The 22,490-nt window shown below is 40.6% G+C and overlaps 1 protein-coding gene across 4 annotated transcripts in view; it reads left to right on the top strand.

Moving 5' to 3' along the window:
* LOC119557674 overlaps positions 1–22,490 on the top strand; it is a 72,201-nt gene that overhangs the window by 29,324 nt on the left and 20,387 nt on the right. For 3 of the 4 annotated variants that reach the window (XM_037870544.1, XM_037870543.1, XM_037870542.1), the window contains exon 2: positions 12,278–12,334. Coding sequence is in view for 2 of the 4 variants with exons in the window: in XM_037870543.1 (XP_037726471.1) it covers positions 12,278–12,334 (57 nt within the window). In the remaining 2 variants the exon portion in view is untranslated. Of the gene's footprint in view, positions 1–5,032; positions 5,355–12,277; positions 12,335–22,490 lie in introns of those variants that run through there. The other variant, XM_037870545.1, reaches the window with a different exon arrangement.

The raw sequence follows: 22,490 nt of genomic DNA, 5'->3' as shown, positions 1-22,490 counted from the left end.
TGGCTAGATATGCTGCTTCCTGTATTAAATACCATTTCAGACCCTTTCCCTTGGACAGTTTTCCGCAGTGCATTCCTGCTCCTCCGCTTTTACTGCTGCCTTTGAAGGCGCTAATTAGCCACGTTGGCTGATTGTGTGTTGGTAATGGCTTTTTGGGCCTTTTTGGCCGTTTTGTTTTCGGACAAACGGAATTGCTGCCACTCGGCATTCGGCACTCGGCACTCTGCACTCCGCACTCAGCAAAGGTGCGAAGAGTGCCAAGGAAAGTGGTAACTGACGGAGGAGGGTTTAGGCCAAGTCATGATGGACACCTGGAAGCGGTCCGCAGCACTGAGATTGGATTGCAGACGCAGATGAGCAATGATCATGGGGATTTCTCGGCTTTATTAGCGCTAATGCCGTGAGTTCTGGTTAGGAGAGATGATTTAGCCTTAGAGGCTCTAAGTTCTACAAGTTATGGCCTAAGGCCAGATTTGAGTTGTAATAAATCAAAGCTACTTACGCCCAATGTTTTAATATTTGGTGGTACCATAGGAGGCACTTTACTTTATAAAAGGATTAAATAGCATTTAGACCACTACAGTATGATTGTTTTTTAAATTCAAGAAATGATTGCTATAGGCCATACCAGAAAAGTTTAATGATTTAATTCTGAGCAGATTGATTTTTTTTTCTGAATGAATGCTCACAGTTCTTAGATGATCCTCTAATTATGTAATCACATGTTCCCTGAGGAATTCCCGCGGCATTAGATAATAACACAATCCGCTTCCCAGCCCATAAAATTCAGACATCTAATACACCGCCCCTGGAACCCTACCCAACCGAAAAATAAAGGGAATCCATCATTATATCTGCTCAGTCTACGTCATTTGGTTAAACCATTCCTCTTGGGACTTTTTCGACCTCTCCACTTCTCCCGTTGGCGATCAACAGCTTCCGGTTATAATGATCAAACGGGGCGGGATCCATTGACGACTTTTGGCCGGTGTTTCGATGTTTTTGGTTGTTTTTTTTTTTTTTTTTTGAGCTCTCGTAAAAGTCGGAGGCACGAATCTAGTTGGAACAATCAATTTCCCATTGGAAGAAAGCTAACGGGTTAATGGCCATCTGTGGGCCATATCGGCGCCTGCATCACGAACCAAATAGACGAGCCAATGATAAAAAGTAATTAACAAGGAATGAAGTTAAATCAGGCAGCGGTCTAAAATCAACAAAAGATTATACGGATTCGGCTGACGGTGAAAGGTTATCCGCCGGCCATACGGGTCAAAATTATATAGCTGGGAGTAAAAGTAAGAGATATAATGGTAAAATATAGGTCAGTTAGCAAAGATTAGTTGGCGAAATTGTCTTAATTTAAAATTTTAAGTTTTCTTATAACAAGCAATCTTTAAAAACTAATAATAGAAGTACTGTTCCCCTATTGTATTGACCTCCGCTGTATGCTTGTTAAGAGCAGCTGATAGACCGGAAAAAAATAGCAAAAATAGGCTGAAAAGCCCCTGAAAATATTTAGAACATGTCCAGAATTTCTCAATAAATGGCGCGAAAACTGGAAAATGTGATGGTCAAAGGCGGTTCACAACCAGAAAGCTGGCAATTTACGATAATCGAAAATGCATCAGCCAGAACCAGAAGATCTGGAAGATGTGGCAGCTGAAGCTCAAGAGAATCTGGGGGATGGCGCCCAAAATCCAGTGAGCGAGACAGTTGACACAACGGTGCTTTTCCATATGCACACATGTTTGCTTATGTTTGTCGGAAGAAAGGGGGGCGGTGGCAAACTAAGCGGAACTCAAAAAGCGCATCGAGCAATTCATCTATGCTTCTTATCCCAAGAGATCATCCTACATTTTTAATCAAGTTTGTCATACTAATAAAAAAGAGATCTTTAAATCAAATGTTCCTGATATTTTAATGATAGTTTAGAAACTTTTAGTTATAAGAACTTCATCGCGTACATACTTAAATTAAACTTATTTGTGTGTGAATTAAAATTACTATCTATTGCTTATAAAGCGTATACCCCATATCGTTTTGACAAAAGTTCCAAGCCCTTACTTGTCTCAATTTAAGTGATTTCTTTACGCTTTTGCGAAGGCTTCTGTGGCTGCTTCTTCATCTCATTCCTGTTCTTGAATTCTTACGACTTTGCTCTGCTCTGCAATTCGTTCCAATCTTAATTACGGTTGCCACTGCAACTGTTGCAACCGCAGCAAACTGCAACTGCATCTCCACACCTCGGTGAAAAGCAATTCATTTTGCTGTTATGTCAAGCTTTGCTCACACCCGATTCCGCACATAAAGAAAATTGGATCAATTTCAAATGAAAATATGCCATTAAACCAGTTTCCATTATCTAATATTCGTTTTGGAACAGTTTAATACCACTGAGTAAATACTTTTCGACAATCAAAGCGGAACTTAATTTAAGGATTCGTAAATTATTCCTTGCCACTCTATAAAGATTCTTCCGAAGTTAATTAAGAACCCAATCGATCATCATTTAATATCATTTTTTTTTTTGCGTGCAAAGCCCGATTTTGATACCGATTGATGTTGCTCTAATGAATTATGATTGCCATTGCAGCTGCACTCGAAGAGAGAAGGAGCAGTTCTCTGTTAGCCAACTCTTCGAGCTCTCTGTTAGCCATTTGCTGTTGGCCAAATGTTAGGCAACAACAGCATGGCAATGACCTGAGTGCGTGGAGCGACTTTGGCTAAGTTCTCATTGCTCATTGCTCACTGTTCACTCAATGCTACACGGAAAGAAAAATTAGTATGAGATATCATCTAATGAGATCATATATTGTAATATGAGATCTAATACATCATATGTGCATATTGGCATGGAAAGAATACATATAAATCCTTTGAGATGGGATGAGAACATGCTGTAAAGTATTCCTTTGGTTCTTAAGAAAGGTTCTTAGAAATCGACCTTAAAAATAATTAAATATGAGATCTATAATCAATATGAGATCTAATACATCATATGTGCATATTGGCATGAAAAGAATACATATAAATCCTTTGAGATGGGATGAGAACATGCTGTAAAGTATTCCTTTGGTTCTCAAGAAAGGTTCTTAGAAATCGACTTAAAAAATAATTAAAATATAATAACTTATTTGTCTGAGTGCACTTACTACTCACTAAGGAAAGAATATAAATCCTTTAAGATGGGATGCAAACATGCTGTAAAGTATTCCTTAGGTTCTCAAGATTTAGTTGGGTTCTCAAGATTTAGGTTCTTAGAAATAGACTTTAAAAATAATTCAAATAGAATTACTTATTTTTCCAAGTGCACTTACTACTCCCTAACCCCGCCGCGACTTAGTTTAATGTTTATTTCTTGGTTTCTCGCTTCCCCTAGTTGCCCCCCTCGCCGCCCCTGCCCATCCCCTCTGGCACTGGCGACCGTTAATGTATAATGCAAATATGTGTTTCACATCGTCATTTCTCTTGGACCCCCAAACCCCTCGGAATCCCCCTTTCACCGAGCCAGTTCAAATAAAGTGCCGCTTGGTTCCGTTCCATTCCGTTCCGCACTTTTGCCGGGCGATCAAAATTTGTCCATTACGACCCTGTTTTAATGGCCATGCTATGGCTTACTATACCTCAACGTGGGGAATATAATATATCTCAGGTGGCATTGCCAGAAATAACGCCCTAGGTGGTTGGAATAACAGCTTTATTACCACTATTGTACGCATTGGGGCAGATAAAAACTTTCCAATCGCAAGAAGCTGCATATTTTAAGGACTTTCGTTTTATTATATCCTTGCTTTGGGGGAAAGTCTTTTCTTTTTAAATATTAATAGACAGCTTATTATTAAGGATCAGCAATGTCAAGTTAGGTTATACTAACTAACTTTAAATTGTTATTAGACCGTAATGATAAATATTTATGTAATGGGTAATATGTCAATTTCCTTGACGCATACAGAGCAACCTCGAAGTAGTGGTCTAATGGAAACACAAAGTCGTAACCTTGTTATATATGTCCAGTTAAGGATAAGGACCACTTTCTTACTTATTTTAATTTTTACAAACATTTGTAAAATATTTTATATCTAACATTATTCGTCTGAATTTTGGTAAGCTTTTGAAATGCTTTATTCTTTGGAAACTGTAGTAAAATAAAATCGTCCTATACGTGGGGTTCACTGTACATGCAAATGGTTGTAACTCTGTTAACAGGTGCCGTTGCAAAAGAAGAAGGTCGCTCTGCGCTCTCGCTCTCTCTCTCTCTCTCTCTTTCTCTTTCAAGTTCAATGCTATGAACTTTACAAGAAAGAGAGGGAGAGAGCGGCCTCGGAAGAGAGTTGTAATCTTGAAGAGCGTTCTCTCAGTGAGCTCTCTCAGTTTTTGTACACTTAGAAAAAGTTTTTTGATATTCAGAATTTTCTTTGTAAGAAATATGTTCTTATTGAATAGATGTTTAGGAGGTAGGAACTCAAAAAAAAATTGTTGGTAATAAAAATTGGTAAATATACATTTTAGCAAGTATAAATATTTAAACATTTCTCAAAGATGAATAATTTTTCCCGAGTTTTTTTAAAAATCATTTTCATTTTGTTCAATTTTAAAAGATTTCTTCATGTGTTTTTATAGGATTGTCTATCGTTACAAAATTCCCTTCAGATGCTATGCATTTTAAAAGACCGACTAAACACTAAAAACACATATTTCCAAAAATTCTAGCTATGTTTTGTGCTGATCAAGACATTCGTACTATTTCCGAAAGTTTAGAAATAAATTTCTCCGGGTGTACGATCGCTGGACCGTGTGAGTGCGCCCTGTATGTGTGCGTGTGCGGTGGAAATGGGGCTTGCTGCTGCTTTCTCTGTCCGTTCTTCGCCGCTCTCCGGGTTTCGGATTCGGATTCGGATTCGGATGGGGGTTCGGGCTTGGGTCTGGGCTTGGATGGTTCTTCTTCTTGGACGGATCGCACCGCTGGGAAAGGCATAAAAGTGGCGCTCGACCGCCAACAGCAGCCATTGCGCGTGATGCAATTGAAGTGCTAACACCTCGTACCGCTCGAGTTTCCAGCCAGCAGTGGATCGCCAATCACCAAAAAAACCATCTTCACCAGCGGAGTCATCAGCAGCGTGGACACATTCTGTACTTGTTCTTTTTTTTTTTGGTTCAATCGCGTGTGTGAAAAATCCCACTCCTTGCGGCTGCGATTTTGGGCAAGTGAACACAACCACAAGTGAACAGCCACCGAAAATCACCATCAATACAAAACACAAACTGTGAAAGTGCAAAAACACACTGAAAAACACTCGCTAAAAAGGATTAACGCAAAAAGCCACGGAACTTGTGCAATATTAACTAAGCAGAAGGTAAGACCACGACGGAAATCCAAAAAAAAAAAACTCAAAAGTGATTTTTTTTTACATTTTTTTGTTTAAAACCAAAGTGGATAACAACATTTTTCAAGTTGTGAGCTCAAGGATTATGTACCAATGTTTATAATAAAAAACCATATAAAATACCAATGAATATGAAATGAAAATAAAAACAAAATTAAAATAAAAAATCTCTTTGGCTAACGTTAAATAAAGAAATTTTAAGAATCAAAATTTAAGTTTGGATATAAAATTAGAAGGATTTCTACCAAAAAAAGATTATTTTCCTTGAAATATTAGTTTCGAATATTCATAATACAATCTCCTAATATAAAAGTATGCAATAATCCTGTTATAGTCAATTCCAAAAACCTTAAATTACAAATATTTCTCCTTAAATATCTAAACCCAAAGTAAAGAAAACAATTTTAGAAAATTCCATTTAAAAAATGCGTGCGTTACTTCGCCCATTCTATTGCACCTCTTCTTTCCCTTTTTTATTTCGTTTCCATTACGATCATGATTGCCTCCTTTCTCGTCGTCAAAAGTGACACCTTTCGGAGTGAGTGGGTTTCTGTGCAGGAGGTCTCTTTTCTGCTTTTTTTTCACTGCTATTTGCCCGGCCAATTGTCACCTGCTCAAATGCCCCTTTCGTGCACCTTTTTACGCCTTTTTACGCCCGTAACGACATTGAAAACGAAAGACTTAGGCAACGAACTTGAAAAGGAAAGACTCAGGCGGCGAACCCGAAATTTCCTTCATGTGCATGACCAATGAGTGAATGCGTTGGCAGAACTTGCAACATTTTCAATTTCATTGGAAAACGCAAAAGTTCGTAATGATGGTAATTTTGACCCAGTTTAGTGAAAAATTTGTTTATCAACTCAGTTAAAATTTTTAAAAGGGTTTGTTTTACAAAAAAAATACCTTTAGAATATGAAAATGAAAAGTTGCACTTGGTGGGTAGCCCCCTATGCTCTTTTCTCGCTGTTTGGCTGTTTGACTCTTGGCTGTTTCAGTTTTCTGCTAAAGTCATTAACGCAATTAACCGTTATTACCCAGCGGTATGGTCACCCAATTCATTAGGAAAGCATTTAGTGGCCAGTGTTCTTGTGCGTGTGCGCAGAAAAACTAAAGCAACGGTCCCGAGAGCATGAGAAACGCATTAAAAAAACCACCGCCGCTGAAGAAAAGCAGTGGCAGAAGAACATTGCGGTTGGAAATGTGAAGAAACTGTGGGGGACCGAGAGGGAGATATAGCCAGATATACCGGGGACAACACGAAAACCGAACCCAACCCAACCCCATTTTTTTTTTAGGGGGGGCCCCCAGATGTGGTGTGGTGTCTGGCGTTCGGTTTAATGGGTTTCCCAGTAGCAAAACGAACTCGGTTCGAATGAAAACTTTATTGTTTTCAGCACCCCGGAAATAATGTAATAATCTTGCATTAAAACGACCTCGGCCCCAGAGTGCGGGTTATACTTTTATAATCGAATCGTAAAAAAGTTACGAAAAAAAAGTGAGGCGCAAAGAACATAGAAACACAGTAGAACACAGAACACAAAACATGGAACACAGTGAGCCATTAAAGGCGATTTGGGAAATGGAACCTGGAACCTGGAACCTGCAGGCGGAAAACTTCTGCACTTCGGGAAAGAAAAGCGGCAAACAAAGAACCGAAATGAAATGCCGACCCCAAGGGGCAGGCATTAGCATCCCAACATCAATTAATGTCTTGCCGCGATGCAAATCAACGACAGAGCCATTAAACCAGCCTCGCAATCCATCAATTGAGGCAGAAAATGAAAAAATAAAAAAAAAAATGGAGAAAAACTAGACAAATAAGATCGCATTTTCTCCTCATTAAAGACGGATTTCCACTTTAAACTCTAAACTTACTCGGCACATTTCTCTTTTCCAATGCGTGTTCAAAGTTGACCCAAAAAGAGAAGAAACCAAAGCAATGGAAAAACAGAACACAAAAGTAAAGATTTAATGCTAAACGCGAACGTACGTTTTTGGCCCAGTTAAGACCAAAAGCGGAAATTGGTTGCGGGCGGCCGACTAATTTGAAATTCCAAATGAAACGAATGAATTCGGTCTGATTGAGATGAGCCGGGAAAAGCGCCCTCTGGCGGTCACTCCATCTGGCCGTTCTTCTCCCGTTTCTACGTCTCTCTTCTCTCTGTTCGAGATCCCCTTTCTTCGGTCGGTTAAAATCTGGCACATCAAAATACAAAAATCAACGGACTTTGGAAATTTTCAAGGGGGGAAATTAAAGTTGGTTACTATTAAGACAGCGCCCTCTGGCGGTGGCTGCAGCTGCAGCTGCTCTTTTGCTTCCTCTTTCTTCAATATGTATTGAAACTGTCTTAAATGGATATTAAATTCTTTAATAATACCGTTAAATATTATATTTATAATCTGACAGATAAATGATAGATCTACAGATTGCGTAACTTCTATATAGGGGTTCCCTGCTCTAATGCGTAGGCATGCATAGATTGGAGTAATGATTCCTTATGTAATGTATGGGTTTCTATCCTGATCTTCCTTTGATCTACACTTTGATACCGTGTTGAGAGCATTTGACTGACGTTTGATTACCTAATGAACAGCACTCTTCGTGTTCTCAGCCTCCCCTCATTAGCATCTCCGATTTCATTAGCTTCCCGCTTTGGTGGCCTTCTTTTTGGCTTGTGCCGCTTGGCTTGGCACAGATATTCTCCTCTCCTCCCCAGTATTCTTTCATTCTTTTTGGGTTGCCTATGTGGGTCAGCTCGGATTCGGATTCGGATTCGGAGTCGGATTCAATTGGTGGCACCTGTTCGGGCCAGACGCATGACAACACACAATTGGAGTTGGAGATTTGCCAGGCGAATGAGCAGAGCTCTCCCACTCACTTGCCACTTGGGGTTTCGAGGGTCTGTTGAAGAATGGTGAGGCGATACAAGACCGAGTGATGGGTGATGAGCAACGAGTGGCGAGTGAGGATCACATGAGTGACGAGTGATGATTGAAGTGGGTTCTGAAGAGATGGGCTCTTGGGTACTCAGGCTGGCTCAAAGTCAGCGAAAGAGTTTGTCTAAAATACAAAGATATGTTTTCTTGATTATAGCTTAAAGGATTACATTTGCTTCATTCTGCATATAGGAATTAGAGTTCTGGTAAAAGTAGCGAGCATTTGAGTATAATATATAGGGAGAAATGAGTTGAAATGATTGCCAACCTATATACCCATAAATGGTATTCATAGAAATCACATTAACAACTATATCCATATGCGGAAAACAGAGTTATGAATAGTAACCAAAAGTAGAATATAACCATAGGATACTATGATTAGAGTGCCAAAATAACAAAGACAGACCTCCAAAACCAACTGGCCTTGAAGCCAAAGACATGAAATTGCAGGAAAGTGCCTCTTTGGGATCGTCTTTCTTCTTTTCTCTTTTTTATTTTGGCAATAAAACGAAAACTGTTCCAAATCGAATTTGCTTCGTCGTTTGGCCATGGTAATTACACCAAATATAAGCCAGATCATCATCGTGATGGGGTAGATTCTTCTTCTTCGGCCATCGTGATGATGATGATGACGATGATCTGGCACTTGTGTCGTCGTTCCAGCTGAAATCTTTTCGTTTTCTTTTGACGGAAACAAAACGAAAACACAGTGTTATAAATGCTATCAAACGAAAGAAAAAAAAGCATCAAAGATCTCGCTTGAGGAATCTGTGCTATTCCAACGGTTGTTTTGTTTACAGCCCCAACTTCCCAGCCCAACTTCCCCCCATATTTGGTATTATAAGCCATATTAAAACGAAATGCTTCTTAGTTATGACTTATATAGCTGGTTCTTGGCGGCGGCAGAGAAAGAGGAAGGAAATGTGGGCCAAAGTTGTGTTCGCTGTTCGGATCTCTGTTTTTGGCTTTGGTTTCGGTATTTGGGATTCGGTATATTGGCTTATGGTTTCTTGTGCTTTTTTGTTGTTGTTGTCATAGCACAATGACGCTGCCATAGATGTGGACCCAAACTTTCGTTCCCAATTAGGCCATAAAATTATTCAATGGAATATGAGGCCGATAGCAGTAAACGCTAAATGAATGCACTTAAATGATAAAGTGAATGAATGAATGGAATGAATGGCCCGGTTCCAAGCGAATGCAAATCCAACTGCCGGCTAATTTGAATAGCTGATTGTTCCGGAGCAAAGCGAATCACTTATGCCGATTGAGTTGTAATAAATTACTCACAAAGTGAATCCCCCTGCAAGCATGCATAAGGACAATTAAATTCTGATTATAGAATATCTGTTTTCGCTGGATCTTTTTATGATTACACTTCTTTTGGGAATAATAAAATAGAAATCAGGCAATAAAGTTTTCAGGTTGTAGGGACTTTATGGTCTTAATAATACCTGATAAAATCCTAACCAGTTTATGATTTACAACAGAATACCTTCTGAATGGAATTTTTTTATGTTTTCACCTTAAATAAGAATGAACACACATTTTCTGGAGGTCAAAGTCGGAAATTTTGCTTATGAATCATTCAATCAAACATTGATGAATGGGTTTAATTCATTGAACAAATAATGTCTTCCAAATCACATAAACTAATTTAAGAGAAAGCAGGAACTTTAAGAATATTTGGCTTGCTTGTTTTATTTTTTAACACCTTTGTATTTGTAAAACAATTACATCCGCCAAGCAGCCAAAAGAAATTTCACAAATTTCGAATGCTTACAATTTCCCTTCATTTTAAATTAGCATATTTTCTTCAGAACAAAATAAAACTTTTTTGGAAAGAAAGGCATTTTATGCATTTATAACTTTCACAAGTTTATCTACGTAAAGCACGAAATGCCCAGGTAATAATTACAGCCAATTAAAGCCGTCTGTTCTTCCTTTCTTTTTTTTTTGTTTAACTCGGTGTAAATTACCAAAAAATTCAAATTTAAATTTAAATTGATTGATGGGGCGCTGAAAGAAAGGTCTTCTTCCCAGCAGAAAGCAGAAAAACTAACCGGTGAACGTGTGAAAGTGTTCCCATTTCATTTTCTTAGGGTCCGTGACCAGTGTCAATTTCAAGTTCTCGTTTCGACACATTCCAAATGTTTTTTCTTCAGTTTTTTATATATTTTGGTTTTTGTTTTTTGGTGCACTTGATGTGCTTGGGGAAAACGAGTTGGCCAAGACAAGAGCTTTTCTTGGGTGCGTGAGTGCCGCCCATTAGGTTCATACACCTCGTTGTTCTCGGTTATGTGTGCTCTATTCGCTGGCTCAGGTGGGCTGGACTGGGGTTCACTGTACCTGGTACTTGGTACTCCAAACTCGGACTTTAATGAGTACACAACAAAGAAAAGGGCTAATTACGAACGTCATGCGTATGCAAATGGCAATTGGAGGAGGGCTGTGCGGTGGAAAGTGTGTTTTTGGAGTGTGCGAATGTTCTTTCTCTTGGCCAGAATAGGTGGTTATCCCCCGGATTTTTAAAAAAACCAGAGCAAATCCAGCCAGGCGTTGCACTTCACATTTGCATAGCATTAGCAATGGCAATAGCCATTTCATTTGAATGGAGAATGATTATTTATTTCTTCGCTTTCCCTAGCCGCATTTGGTCGCGTTTGTGTCTTGAGTCTTTTGTTTTATGGGGTCTCTCGGTGGTGGAGACTTGCAATTCGGTCAAGTAATCATTTATTCTCCGCCTTAATTGCCGGCATGTTGCGCCGCTCACCGCTCACTGTTGTTTTAATTACTCAGCATGTTGCATGCAAATCTCGTTGTTGCAGGAAAATAAAAAAAAAAAAGAGAGAAAAAAAAGATAGAAAATAAAGAACGCTCAACCCGAGCGACTTTAACCCACAAAAATGGGTGTGGCAGCCATATAGTGGTGGTGCTATATAGTTAGGGGGGCCTGTGTATATCAATATGCCATTAGCTTTTGCTGGCGGGGTAAAAGCCGTGTATCTTTGTATCTGTGTATCTACCTACTAGTAGTTACCGTTACGCAGCAAGAAGATGCCACAGAAAACATGTTTTCAAAGAACCAGAATCGGAGTTTCGGCATCTGAATGGTAACTGAAAACAGAGGCGCGCTCGCCGCCTCAAATGGAATTTTCATTTTTCAACTTTTGCCATCGTAAAAGGCCAATATATATATATATATATGTAACCCCCTCTCAGAAAGTGGCTTAAATTAAACGGAACGAGAGGAGAAAATAACAAAAGAAGAAGAAGCCGCGCTGCAGCAACCGCACAAATCGATTGGAAACTCGTTTTTAACATCATTTGACTGGAAAGTGCATTTGCTGTTATTAATATATATATATATGGATAGGCAAGAGATGCGATGGGGGGGGCCAAGATATGTTATAATTAAGTGGCATTGTTTTCAGGTGGAGTGGAGTGGACTGCGATCCGTTAGAGAAAACACTTGGTCGAGTAAAAGATCCCAATCTCAAGACGAACTTGAAGCGTAGAAATGCCGGAATTGGGATCATCTTGAGCTCACTTCACTCAAGATCTTTCAATAACATGTTGAAAGTCGGGTTTTTTTTGTCTACCCAAAACCCGAAAAGTGAGGAAACAATCTTCCTAATAAATTTGGTGCTGCTTCGATAAGATGATTGCATTAAGCTGGGGTTTTCAATTTGAAAAAATACCTGTGTACTTAAGATGTTTGTGAAAAATGGTCAGCGGTGAAAGTGCTTATCAAGTGGACAAAAAGAGCTGTCAAAATCCTAGAGAAATCGGGGACCACTTCATTTTTATCTCAATGAATGAAGTGATTGTTGATCGTTGAACAAGGCCTATCAACAATCATCATATTTCCCTTTAACAAATATCCCTGTAGAATAATAAATTTTAATCAAACCTTATCTAAACAGAAACAAATTCTCTCTTTCTCTTTGCAGCTCAAGCCGCCTAAGCAATCGCAGAAGAATCAGACGAGAAGATTTGAGCAGAAGAAGGTAAGAAGTACAAGACGGATGGAAGAAAGACGGGCTGTGGTGGAAACTCTTGTCTTAGGTGGGAGAGTGAAGTGAACTCCACTCAACTTGGGCTCGGTTCAACCTGGACTTGTGTATTTTATGTCTTCCGCTGTAATTGCGATCACAAATCAAGGCAGGTGTTGAGTGGATTGGATCGGACAGAAGACCGAAGACAGTAGAAAGAAGTTGAGGTTGCGGGAGATGGCAGAAACGGCAGAGAAGAATGGAGAATGGCTTTCCACCCAATCCAATCTAAGTCTAATCATCATTGCGGCCTGGCTCTTTTTGCCACTATGTTTCTCCGGTTGTCCACTTCTATTTTTAGTTGAGGTGCAGGAGGCAATCGCCCGGCAATTAGTCACTCAGACGAACCTCGTCCATCCATCTGTCCATCTGTCCACTTGGCCATCGCATCCATCTATCCATCTCTCCATCTGCAGCGGCCTTAATGCGCACCCTCGACTCCCAATCGTCTTTACAATTATTTAGGTCTGACTTTGCCAAAATTTAGGGATGACTGCGTGACACGATCGTTCTTGCAAACATGGTACATGTATTTTTGTGCAGGTTTTTAAAAACCCTTTTTTTCTATGCTCGAATAGAGCTATTAGTTGTGTCAAGGCCAAATATATTTTTGTTTGATTGGGTGCATGTCATAACGCCCATTCTCATTAGACTGGCGGGCTTTATGACACTTTAGAAAGTGTCGTAGCACCCACTCAGAAGTCTCATTGTGCCAACTTCCAAATGTTTGTTAAGTGCATTTAAAATAAAGTAATGTTTATATTTAAAATGTATGAGTTATAAAAGAGTCCTTATTCAAATTATTAGGCCATGGGCGTTATGACACTGGGCGTTATGACATGCACCCTTTTAACTATGGAGCTAGCATGCTTTCTATAGGTATGGTATGGCTATTTTAAGGAACCTCTACAATCTCAATTCTTCTTTAGAACCTCGTGAGCGACTCGCTCTCCCATCTCCAGCAGCCATAAATTGTCCAGTGGCGGCTTAGTGTAACTAATTGACGATCAACGCAAAACGCTTTGGCGGCATTCTACCGCCCAGCCACCAATTCTTCGCCTCCCGTTTTCCGCCCCCCTGGTGACATTGAGTAATGCCCGAAGGAGGAGGGAATTGGTGGTGCAGTGGCTCAGTGGTGCAGAGGTGCGGTGGCTCAGTGCTTCCAGGTTCAGGTTCAGTGCAGCTCGCTTTGATTTGTTTGAGCCGCCTTGACGACTCTTCGACAATTAAGTTGGCCACTTGGCTTACTGCTGACAAAACGAAAATAAATGGTAGAATTTGAAAAAGAGAACAAGAGAGCGTGTACACAGAACAAAAAAATCTAGACAATATCCAAGTAAAATGCTAGCTTTGCAGTCCCTGTTTGGGCGCCATTTGTTAGGCAGATATTATATAATGAGTCATTTTCTTGCTTAACTTTAAAGGGCTATCTCTTCTTATATAAATTCCTTTAAAATGTTTAAGTTAAGTTTTGATAATATAAAATCTACATAATAGTTCTCCGTGTGGAAGGCCAGAGTCGCCTGTCCCTCAAAGTTATTATCTGGATGTGGATGCTGTTTGGAAAGGTGATGTGGATGCCAAGATGCGTTTCAGTTGGAGAGCCGCACCTTTTGCAGTCGCCTGTCATTGCAATTAATTTTGTCTTTGTCTATTCTTAATTCGCTTCTTCTCTGGGCTTGTCCAGGGTCTGGGTCCTCTATAGTGGGCCTTATAGCTTATCGGTCTTTTTTTTCTGAGGGCGTTACCACAAGTTCTCACATGCCTGGGCGATAATCGATAGTTAGCGATGAATCTCTGTCGCGGCCTCGCCAAAGTTTTCGGTCATTGTCCATGCACTAATTAAGTTATGCACTTGGGCCTTTTTTTTCGCCCATCCACTCGTTTTTTTTTCTTCTTCTTCTTCTTCAGCTATGAGGAAGTCTTGGTCTTTGGATATATCTATCGCTTGTATCTAGAGAATGCCTTGGACTAAAACTGAAAGCCGTGGAACTTGGAGACTCAACCACAGAGCTTATCAAGCCATGGGCATCTGAGTTTGGGGCTTTTCTGCGGTTTCTTTGGTTCTCCCCCCAAAAACTCCTCCTGCTTTCCTTATCCATTTCTCTGTGCGGCGAGCGGAAGTTCTGTTTTCCACACAAAAATCTGAAAAGTTTTCTGTTGCTATTTGCTATTGCTCTCAGGCGAAATCATAAATCTTTTATTATGGTCAGTTTAATCGGAATCAAATTCCAAATTGCTTGCACCAAAGTGCAGTGGTAAAAGCGGTTTGCAGAGATATACACTGCAAGTTAAAATGGGTAAATAGTGTGTGTGTAGGAAGATGGAAGAATCGTAGAATCCGTAGAAATCGTTCCATAAATAAGCAGGTATCGAATATCATCCCCTCCCAGCAATTACGTTTGTATGACCCCTAAGTGGATATCGATTAATTCCGTGGACCATTATTCTATAGATTTCTGTACCAGTTCCAGTTCTTCTGTTCTGTTCTTTAGTATTCTCTGGCTATATTTTCTTTTTACCTTTTCAATTACATTTATCGATTGCCTGCCCTGCTGGTAATCACTTTTTATTCAGCAATCAAGTGGCAATTGTTAATTTATTGTTTGTGGGCAGCCAAGAGCGTTTTGTATTGATTCAGCTTGCCAATTATTGTGTAAATAAATTCCAAATTGCGTGCGGCAGTAACGGCGGCCACAAAAGTGTGCTCTTCATGAACTGGCCAATGGCAAATGGCAAAAGCGAAGTTTGCCGCCACAGCCGTTGCCAAAGGCCATTCACATACATTTTTGTACTTTATGGGCAATTTCGTAGAGCCAGAGAGGCACAGCGTCAAGGAAAAGAAGTCAAGAAGAAATAACCAGGCCCGGGCGAAGGAAAAAGACGAAGAAATATGGTAGAAAAGGCTGAAGAACAAGCTGAGTAACGGCAGCAATATTGACTCAGGCTGAGGGGGCAACAAAGCCAGGCATTGTGCACTACAAATTGTCACACAGTGTTCCAGCTTGTTTCCAAAACCCCCCTCTTCTAAGATCTAAGATCTATCCAGCCCCCCTACCATCCATCCAAAAAAAAACCTCAATGAGATAAGCTCTGCCTAATACGGACAACAGCACAGCAGCAACATCAACAGCACAGCAGCAACATAGCAACATCTATAGAAAAACAAGCAGCTGAGCATGAAAGTAAAAGATGCCGGAGAAAGAAAGAAAGAAAGGGGAGAAATCTGTTGATGGGGCGCTGATAAGACAAGATTATGAGAACGATTTTTGATTTACGGGGGCCCAAAGCACCCATAGTCTGTTGTACAGTTTCACTTTGAACAAGGAAAACACTGGGCTTACAAGAAAGACTTGGGGTAAAGTTATAAATCAAACAAGAACCGCACATTTTGAAAGAAAAACAGAACAATATGAACTCTATAATAGTAAAAATTAAAACTGCTATACCTTAAACTAAGATCCAAAAATGTTCTTTATAAGAAAGTCTTAAGAACCTAGTTCATGAGTAGTAAACATTGTGAAATATTAAGGCACGCAACATCTAATAATGGAAAACCCTAACAGAATCTCCAGAAATATTCTTCATTTTTTCAATAGAAAGAGTCGTTTGGCGGCAGAACAGAAGCAACGGTGGCTGGCAGCTTTCATTTGTTTGCTCAGTTTATGAAACCGAGCGAGCTGTGTGGTGAAGGTTTGTTTGGGCTCTAGTATACAGTATTCTCCATCTTGTGTGGACTGCCAACTTCATCTTCGTTCGGCAGCAGCAGAATCTTTGACTGACTGACAGGCGGATGGGGGCCAAAAGACAAAGATCCAGACGGGAGACATTCGATTAGCATTAAAGCCAAGCAAAGAAAACCAAAGCGAATCGCATCGGGAATAGAGCCAGAGCCCAGAGGATCCGCCAAGGAATTGGGAATAGGAATACGAATAGGATGGGGACTAGCGGCGGACTTATGCAATTTCAGTTACTTAGGGCCCATCAGTCAATCAGCCCGACTGTCTGTCATCACTCTTTTTCCACTCTTCTCGATGGCATCGGCATCGGGTTGGTTTCCTCTTCACCGTCCCCAACTTGGGGCCAGATTTTCCACGGACTTGGCGTTAGTCAAATAGGGTTGACAGTCTGTTTGGTTCTTGTTTAATTGCCGAAAAAAAATAAAAGAAAAAAATCCAGAGCCACCAGAGCCGGGACCATCCATCCATCCGCTCAAGCTGTCTTTCTCCGTGACCCATTTCGTGGCCAGATTTCTGTCCAGCGATTACCGGGAATTCAATCCAAGTTCGGCCCGGGATCTTAGATAGTGAGCCAAAAGCTCTTCAAGGGAAGCTAACTGGCAGAGGTACTCAGAAAAATATATCACAAAGGCATCGAAATATATATGTAAAATCTATGGTTATCCAAAGAAAAAAATCGAAATTAGCTTAGAGGGCTGACTATCTAATTGTATACAAATATTTTGGATTTAAAACTATGATATTCTAGAGAAGTTACATTTTTTAGAATAAATTAGGAAGAGGAAATACTGGAAAAACAAAGGACGCTCAATAGCTTCAGCTTGAATCCCCTTCAGTCGAGCCAAATTTAGCAATTTAGCCATAAACGAGCGACCAAATTGCCAACTGGGAGTCTCATTAAAGGAAAAAAATCACTCCGGATGGCCGAAGCGAGGAGCTTCATTAAATATGAGAAATAATTGCAATTATTGAATATTTGCTGAGCTCAGCGGTCGCTTTTTCTCCAGCGATGTTCGATCTTCGATGTTCGGTCTACGATCTTCGATCTCCGGTCCTCGGTCTTTGGTCTCCGAAAAGGGGCCGTCGAAATCCCCAAATGCGGCTAAAGGACATCATCATCTTTTGAGGCGGCATCGCCATCTATGGAGCTGCCCACGCTCGGCTGGCTTAGCCCCTCCAGAAACAGAAACAGAAACAGAAACCGACATCTCGAACCCAACATGGTCTAAGCATTTGCATTTTTCATCCACGCCACACAGCCCCTCAGTTTCTCAGTTTCTCAGTTTGTTTGTCAGACTCATTTGAATGCAGTTGCTATTTATGTTTTATGCTAAAGGGGCAGACGACCAAGACGAAGATAACCAGCGACTGGATATAGAGTCCACTATAGGTGGTGCACGCGGAGAAAATTCAGAAAGAAATTATGCAAAAAAAAAATATATCATGTTTACTAATTGGTTTCTGATGATCTGAAGTGGATTTTCATTTAACATCATCTCTCCATATTACAATTTTGTGAAATTGATTGACTTAAAATTCGAATTTTTAGTGCTTCATTTCTTCAACTCCCCTTTATTCTGTAATTTAGATACCATTTCTCTAAGTGCACTCTCCGTTCTGGTCGCTTTTTCGCCTGTTAAGGCAGCGAGGCCAAAACGACTGTGACTTTGACTCTGATGTTGGCCAAAGCCAAAGCCAAAGTCAAGTCAAGTCAAACTACAAACTACAAACCACAGCCCACCAACCTCAGCCTTAACCCTTTGGCAGCTGGATGGGCTACATGTGACCCGCTTCCAAGTCGCACAGGCCCTGTCCATTTGTGGGTTAAGCCAAGTGCTAACTGGGGCTGATGGCTATGTAAATATATGAAACCATCGTGGTGCATTCCTCCCCGATTTCCGATTCCCCATTCCATTCCCCGTGGTATATCTACCGATCTTGGCCAGCACTCGACGGAAAGTGTCGAAAGGCCCCAAGAAGAAGTCGCTTATTGAGTGATCCGAATGGTTCCATAAATCAAGCAAAGGGTTTGGGATAAGGTAACGAAGGTGGGGGTAGTGGGGAGTATTGAGATGATAGAGAAGGTGGAATCCAAATGGAGTGGGGTTCAAACTAGCAGCCTTGGCTGAAAATCCCACTGCCGAAGAATTTAAATAATTCGCTACATCGATTTTCAATCAGTTATAGATCAGACCCTACATTCCACTTAAGATACGCCAGCATTTTTAAGGAAAACTTTTAATTTCATTCTATATCGTTTCGCAGGCTAAAATTTTTCGAGGCTAAACAGCCTTTTGTGGTTTAGATCTGTTTTAAATGCAATAAATTTTTAATTACTTTGATTTTTTCTAACATTTTATAAGAGAACCTATACTCCTTAGATTCCCTAGTCAATGCATTCCATTCCATTCCGTTCCGGTTTTTGGCATTCCGTTCTGATTCCGTTTGCCATTTGATTGCCGTTAGCCGTCGCCAACAGCAAAATGGCCAAAAGCAATTTGAAAGCAAACGACAAAGAAATTTGTCTCAAATTTCTAACATGATTTCATGGCGACAAATGCTCCGATCCGATCCGCTCCGCTCCGTTCAAATCTGTTCCATTTCCACGCTGTGCTGACCAACTTGATCATAATGATCGCGATGATCACGATCATTGCTATGTGCAACATCATTATTAGCGTCATCGGGCTGAAATAGAAAGAAGAAATTGCCGCAGATCTCAAATAAGGCTTATCGAGTAGAGCGGGTCTTACAAGTCTTTAGCCAACTCATTCGCAGCGAGAATTAGGCATCTGTCTCCCTCGCGTTTCTGCTTATAAAGAAAAGAGAAATGCTTTCTAGAATCAGAATCACTTTTTGTATGATCTTTAGAGCAATCTTTGGACTTAGCTTGCCTCATTTTGCTTGCATAGATTATAATAGTACTTATAGAATTCGTTATTTAATAGTTAATATAATAGCTACTATCAATTTCTGGCTGCTATTAAAAAAAAAACTTTTCAACAAGATCTCTCTAATGAACTGGAGGGATAATCAAGAGTTGTTAAAGGAAAATCCAGGGGTGAGCAGCCAGGCGACATGTGGCTGCCTCATTAAAGCAGCTGAAACTTGGGTTAATCAGGCAAATGCCGCAGTCCCAAGTCGCCAGTCAATCAGGAACATCAGCGACCACGGACAAACTGAGAAATTGAGAATGTCTACCCCGCTTGAGACTCGGAGAAGAGAAGAGAGATGGAGACAAGACGAGAAGACGAAGACAAACCGGTCAAAATTAACCTACTTAAGAGTGGAGGCCAACTCGGATGACTTGGCTTTGGCCAGCTGCCGTCTTTTTTGGGCCTCCAAAGCCTTTCCTTCTTGCCTCTCTGCCCAAAAACAAAAAATAAACAGCAACAGAAAATTGTTAAAAACAAAAAAAGAAAAACAAATCTGCGGTACGTGCCATGTAAAATCAGATGAAGAGTGGCAGGAAGAAAGGCGGACCTACTCGTACTGGGAAAAAAAATGGCCAAAAGACCGAGTCGAAAAAGGAGTCAAAGCCGAAAACGAAGTCAAATGTCGCACGCGATGGAAAATCGCCCACCGACGACTCGCCCACAAATCTGCCCAGACTTTCAATCGCTTTATCGCCAAACAATCTGTTAACAATTTATGTGTACTTAACGATTTTCTCCACAAGGAAATGGGAAACTTAGACTTCGTTAGGGTATCATATAGCCTACAAAACCATGGTAATGTTCTCAAAATATACCGCAACATTAATGCTATGATTTAACTGCACCCAAATTATAATTATAAATATTGTAAGTGAGCCGGTGGAAATATAGAAAAGCGTAAAAAATCTTAAGTACATGTTGCGTTCTTCCAGAAGAAATTTAAATGCGCCTTGAGTTTTTCCATGAAAAGCAATTGCGGAATTTTCTTTGGGCCTCATTTCGAGGTTAACCGCAAAAAAGGAAAATTGAAAAAAAAAAAAAAAAGAATTCCTAGTCGCGGGAAAATGTGGCGATGAAAATTCAACCGCAATCAAAGTCAGCGGAAAACTTCATCAACGGCGGAGATTTTGTGGGGAGGAGGACTCCAGCGGCGAATCCATTGGTTATCCCCGCAGCAACATGCAACATGCGGCATGCACCGCAGCAACATCTCGGCCACATCCGAAGGCGACTGCCCAGTGAGCCAGGTTAATTGATTATCGCTGGCGTCGCCGGCAATTTGGCCCCCCCCTTGGCCACCTTTTATCCACCCTTTTCCCTCCTTTAAGCCCCCACTTTATCTGGCTCTCTTTATGTGCGAGTGACCGCAATGACAAGCGTCACGAGATCAAAGCATAAAAACCAAATTAGAAGCAACTGGCCATTGGCAACTCCAAATCCTCCGAGGGCACGAACTCGTGAGTCACGTGGCACTGAGAAAAATCAATATCTCAAATTAATATGCTAAAAATATTATTTTTAAATATGTATGAAACACAAATCTCATTGAATTAGATTCCGAAATGCATTGATTCTTGGTTATAGGTTGATTGCAATATATGTATACATATTCTTTAATATTTACTTATTAAAGAGTTATCTTCAGCCCCTTTTCTTCTTGTGTAGCGTAAGTGCAAAGCTCTATTTATGACCCCCAAAGAATACCCCTAAAACCCGGCGAAGAATCCATGTTGCTGCTGTGATGTTGCTGTTGTACTTGCCTAACAAGATTTGTGTGCCATTTTGCTGCCGCTTTTGGTAGCACCTTTTGGCCAAGGTCTGTTGGCCAGCCAGTTGGCCAGCTTTCCGTGTCTGATCTGGTCTGTGACAGCAGCAGCAGCAGCAACAGCAGCAACACCAAGAGCAACTGGCAACTAGCAACTCCTTGGAACAAGAAAGCCGCTTGGAAAATCAAGTGATTACTGTCTGGCATCACGAGTAATGAAACGTGACTCAAATCGCAGTTAAACACCCAAACCAAACCGAACCGAACCGGAGGAGCCAGAAGATATGCAGGCACTATATAGGCATTGCTATATCTATGTATACCGACCCATCACACACGCAAACGCCAAACGAACGAGGTAAAACAACAATTAGAACAAGCCAAAACAACCAAACGAACAACCGAACAACCGAACAACGAGAAACCCAAAGATCGCACAAGCGATCCCCGAGGAGAACTTTAGTCTGGGGGCTCTGGATTCTGGATACTGGATGCGGGATACTGGATACTGGATACTGGACTCTAGATTCTGGGGTCCACATCCACATCCACATCCACATCATCAATGTCCCGGCCATGTCAGCCATTTGGGTAATGTCGTCGCTGCTCGAATTTAATGGCCAAAAAAATCAACAGCAGCTGGAAACACATGGCGAAAATAGAGGACCAAGAAAGAGACATCGTTTGTACAGCACAGAGATCGAAACCCATGGGGAATTTCAGGAGATCTGGAGCAGAATGGCTTGCTAACAAAGTCCAGGGGAGGTCCTTGAAATATATTCACACGAACGTCTACAGATATTAAAATAATGGTTTTCTATTTATAGTTCGAATGTAGCATTGAGTTAAGAGATGGCAGAGTTTACAATAAGACCTTTATAATAAGGGTCTTAATAGATTTAATTATAACTAAGTCAACATGAATTCCTAAGCCTATGATTGGATTTTACAAAGTACCTGAAGTACGATGGCCAAAATCTCTGTTCTATTTCTTTATAGAAAAGCTAAAGTAAAAACCTTTGGAAGCCCTTCGTAATCTTAACACTTCTTTTCCACATTTACTTCAAAGTTGAAGTAAGTTATTACACTCCTTCAGAAGAACTCTTCCCATTGCCATACAAATTATCTTTATGTTCAGTTCATGTTCTTAACTTCCTGACCCTATCTCCGCCATTGCAATTATCTGAAGGACTTGAAGTGTAATTGAATTGATTAGAATGGATAAAAAGAACCTTCTAACCGTCTAACCATCTGGCCATATCCATATCCGTTGTGTGTGACCATTAAATCTTGCCGGGATTTGCATACATGAGAAGGCCGAACAAAAGAAGATCCATCTGCGGGGCAAATGCAAATCTTCGCTGCCCAGAAGACGCCTCTTCGCGTAGAATCTCCTCTGCAACCCTTTCTCCATTTGTGCTGCTCTGTTTACTCAAGCAAAGATGACACTGCAAACACACCAGAAAGGCAGCCTGAAGAACAGAAAAAAAAATGGCAATCTGCATCTTGAAGATACGACTTATAGGAGGGGGCAGAGATCTCTGGGAATGCGACACGACTTGGTGTTTGAAATATTTCACTTTTGGCTAGCGCCCTGCCCACAAAGAGGAAAAAAAAGTCAAGAAAAGAAAAGAAAAAAAATAAGGAAAGACAATGGACCTGGCCTTCTG

This window comes from Drosophila subpulchrella, chromosome X, assembly GCF_014743375.2.
Source record: "Drosophila subpulchrella strain 33 F10 #4 breed RU33 chromosome X, RU_Dsub_v1.1 Primary Assembly, whole genome shotgun sequence".
Classification (NCBI taxonomy): domain Eukaryota; kingdom Metazoa; phylum Arthropoda; class Insecta; order Diptera; family Drosophilidae; genus Drosophila; species Drosophila subpulchrella.
Note: the sequence above shows the minus strand (reverse complement) of the source record. Positions and strands in the feature narration are given on the sequence as shown.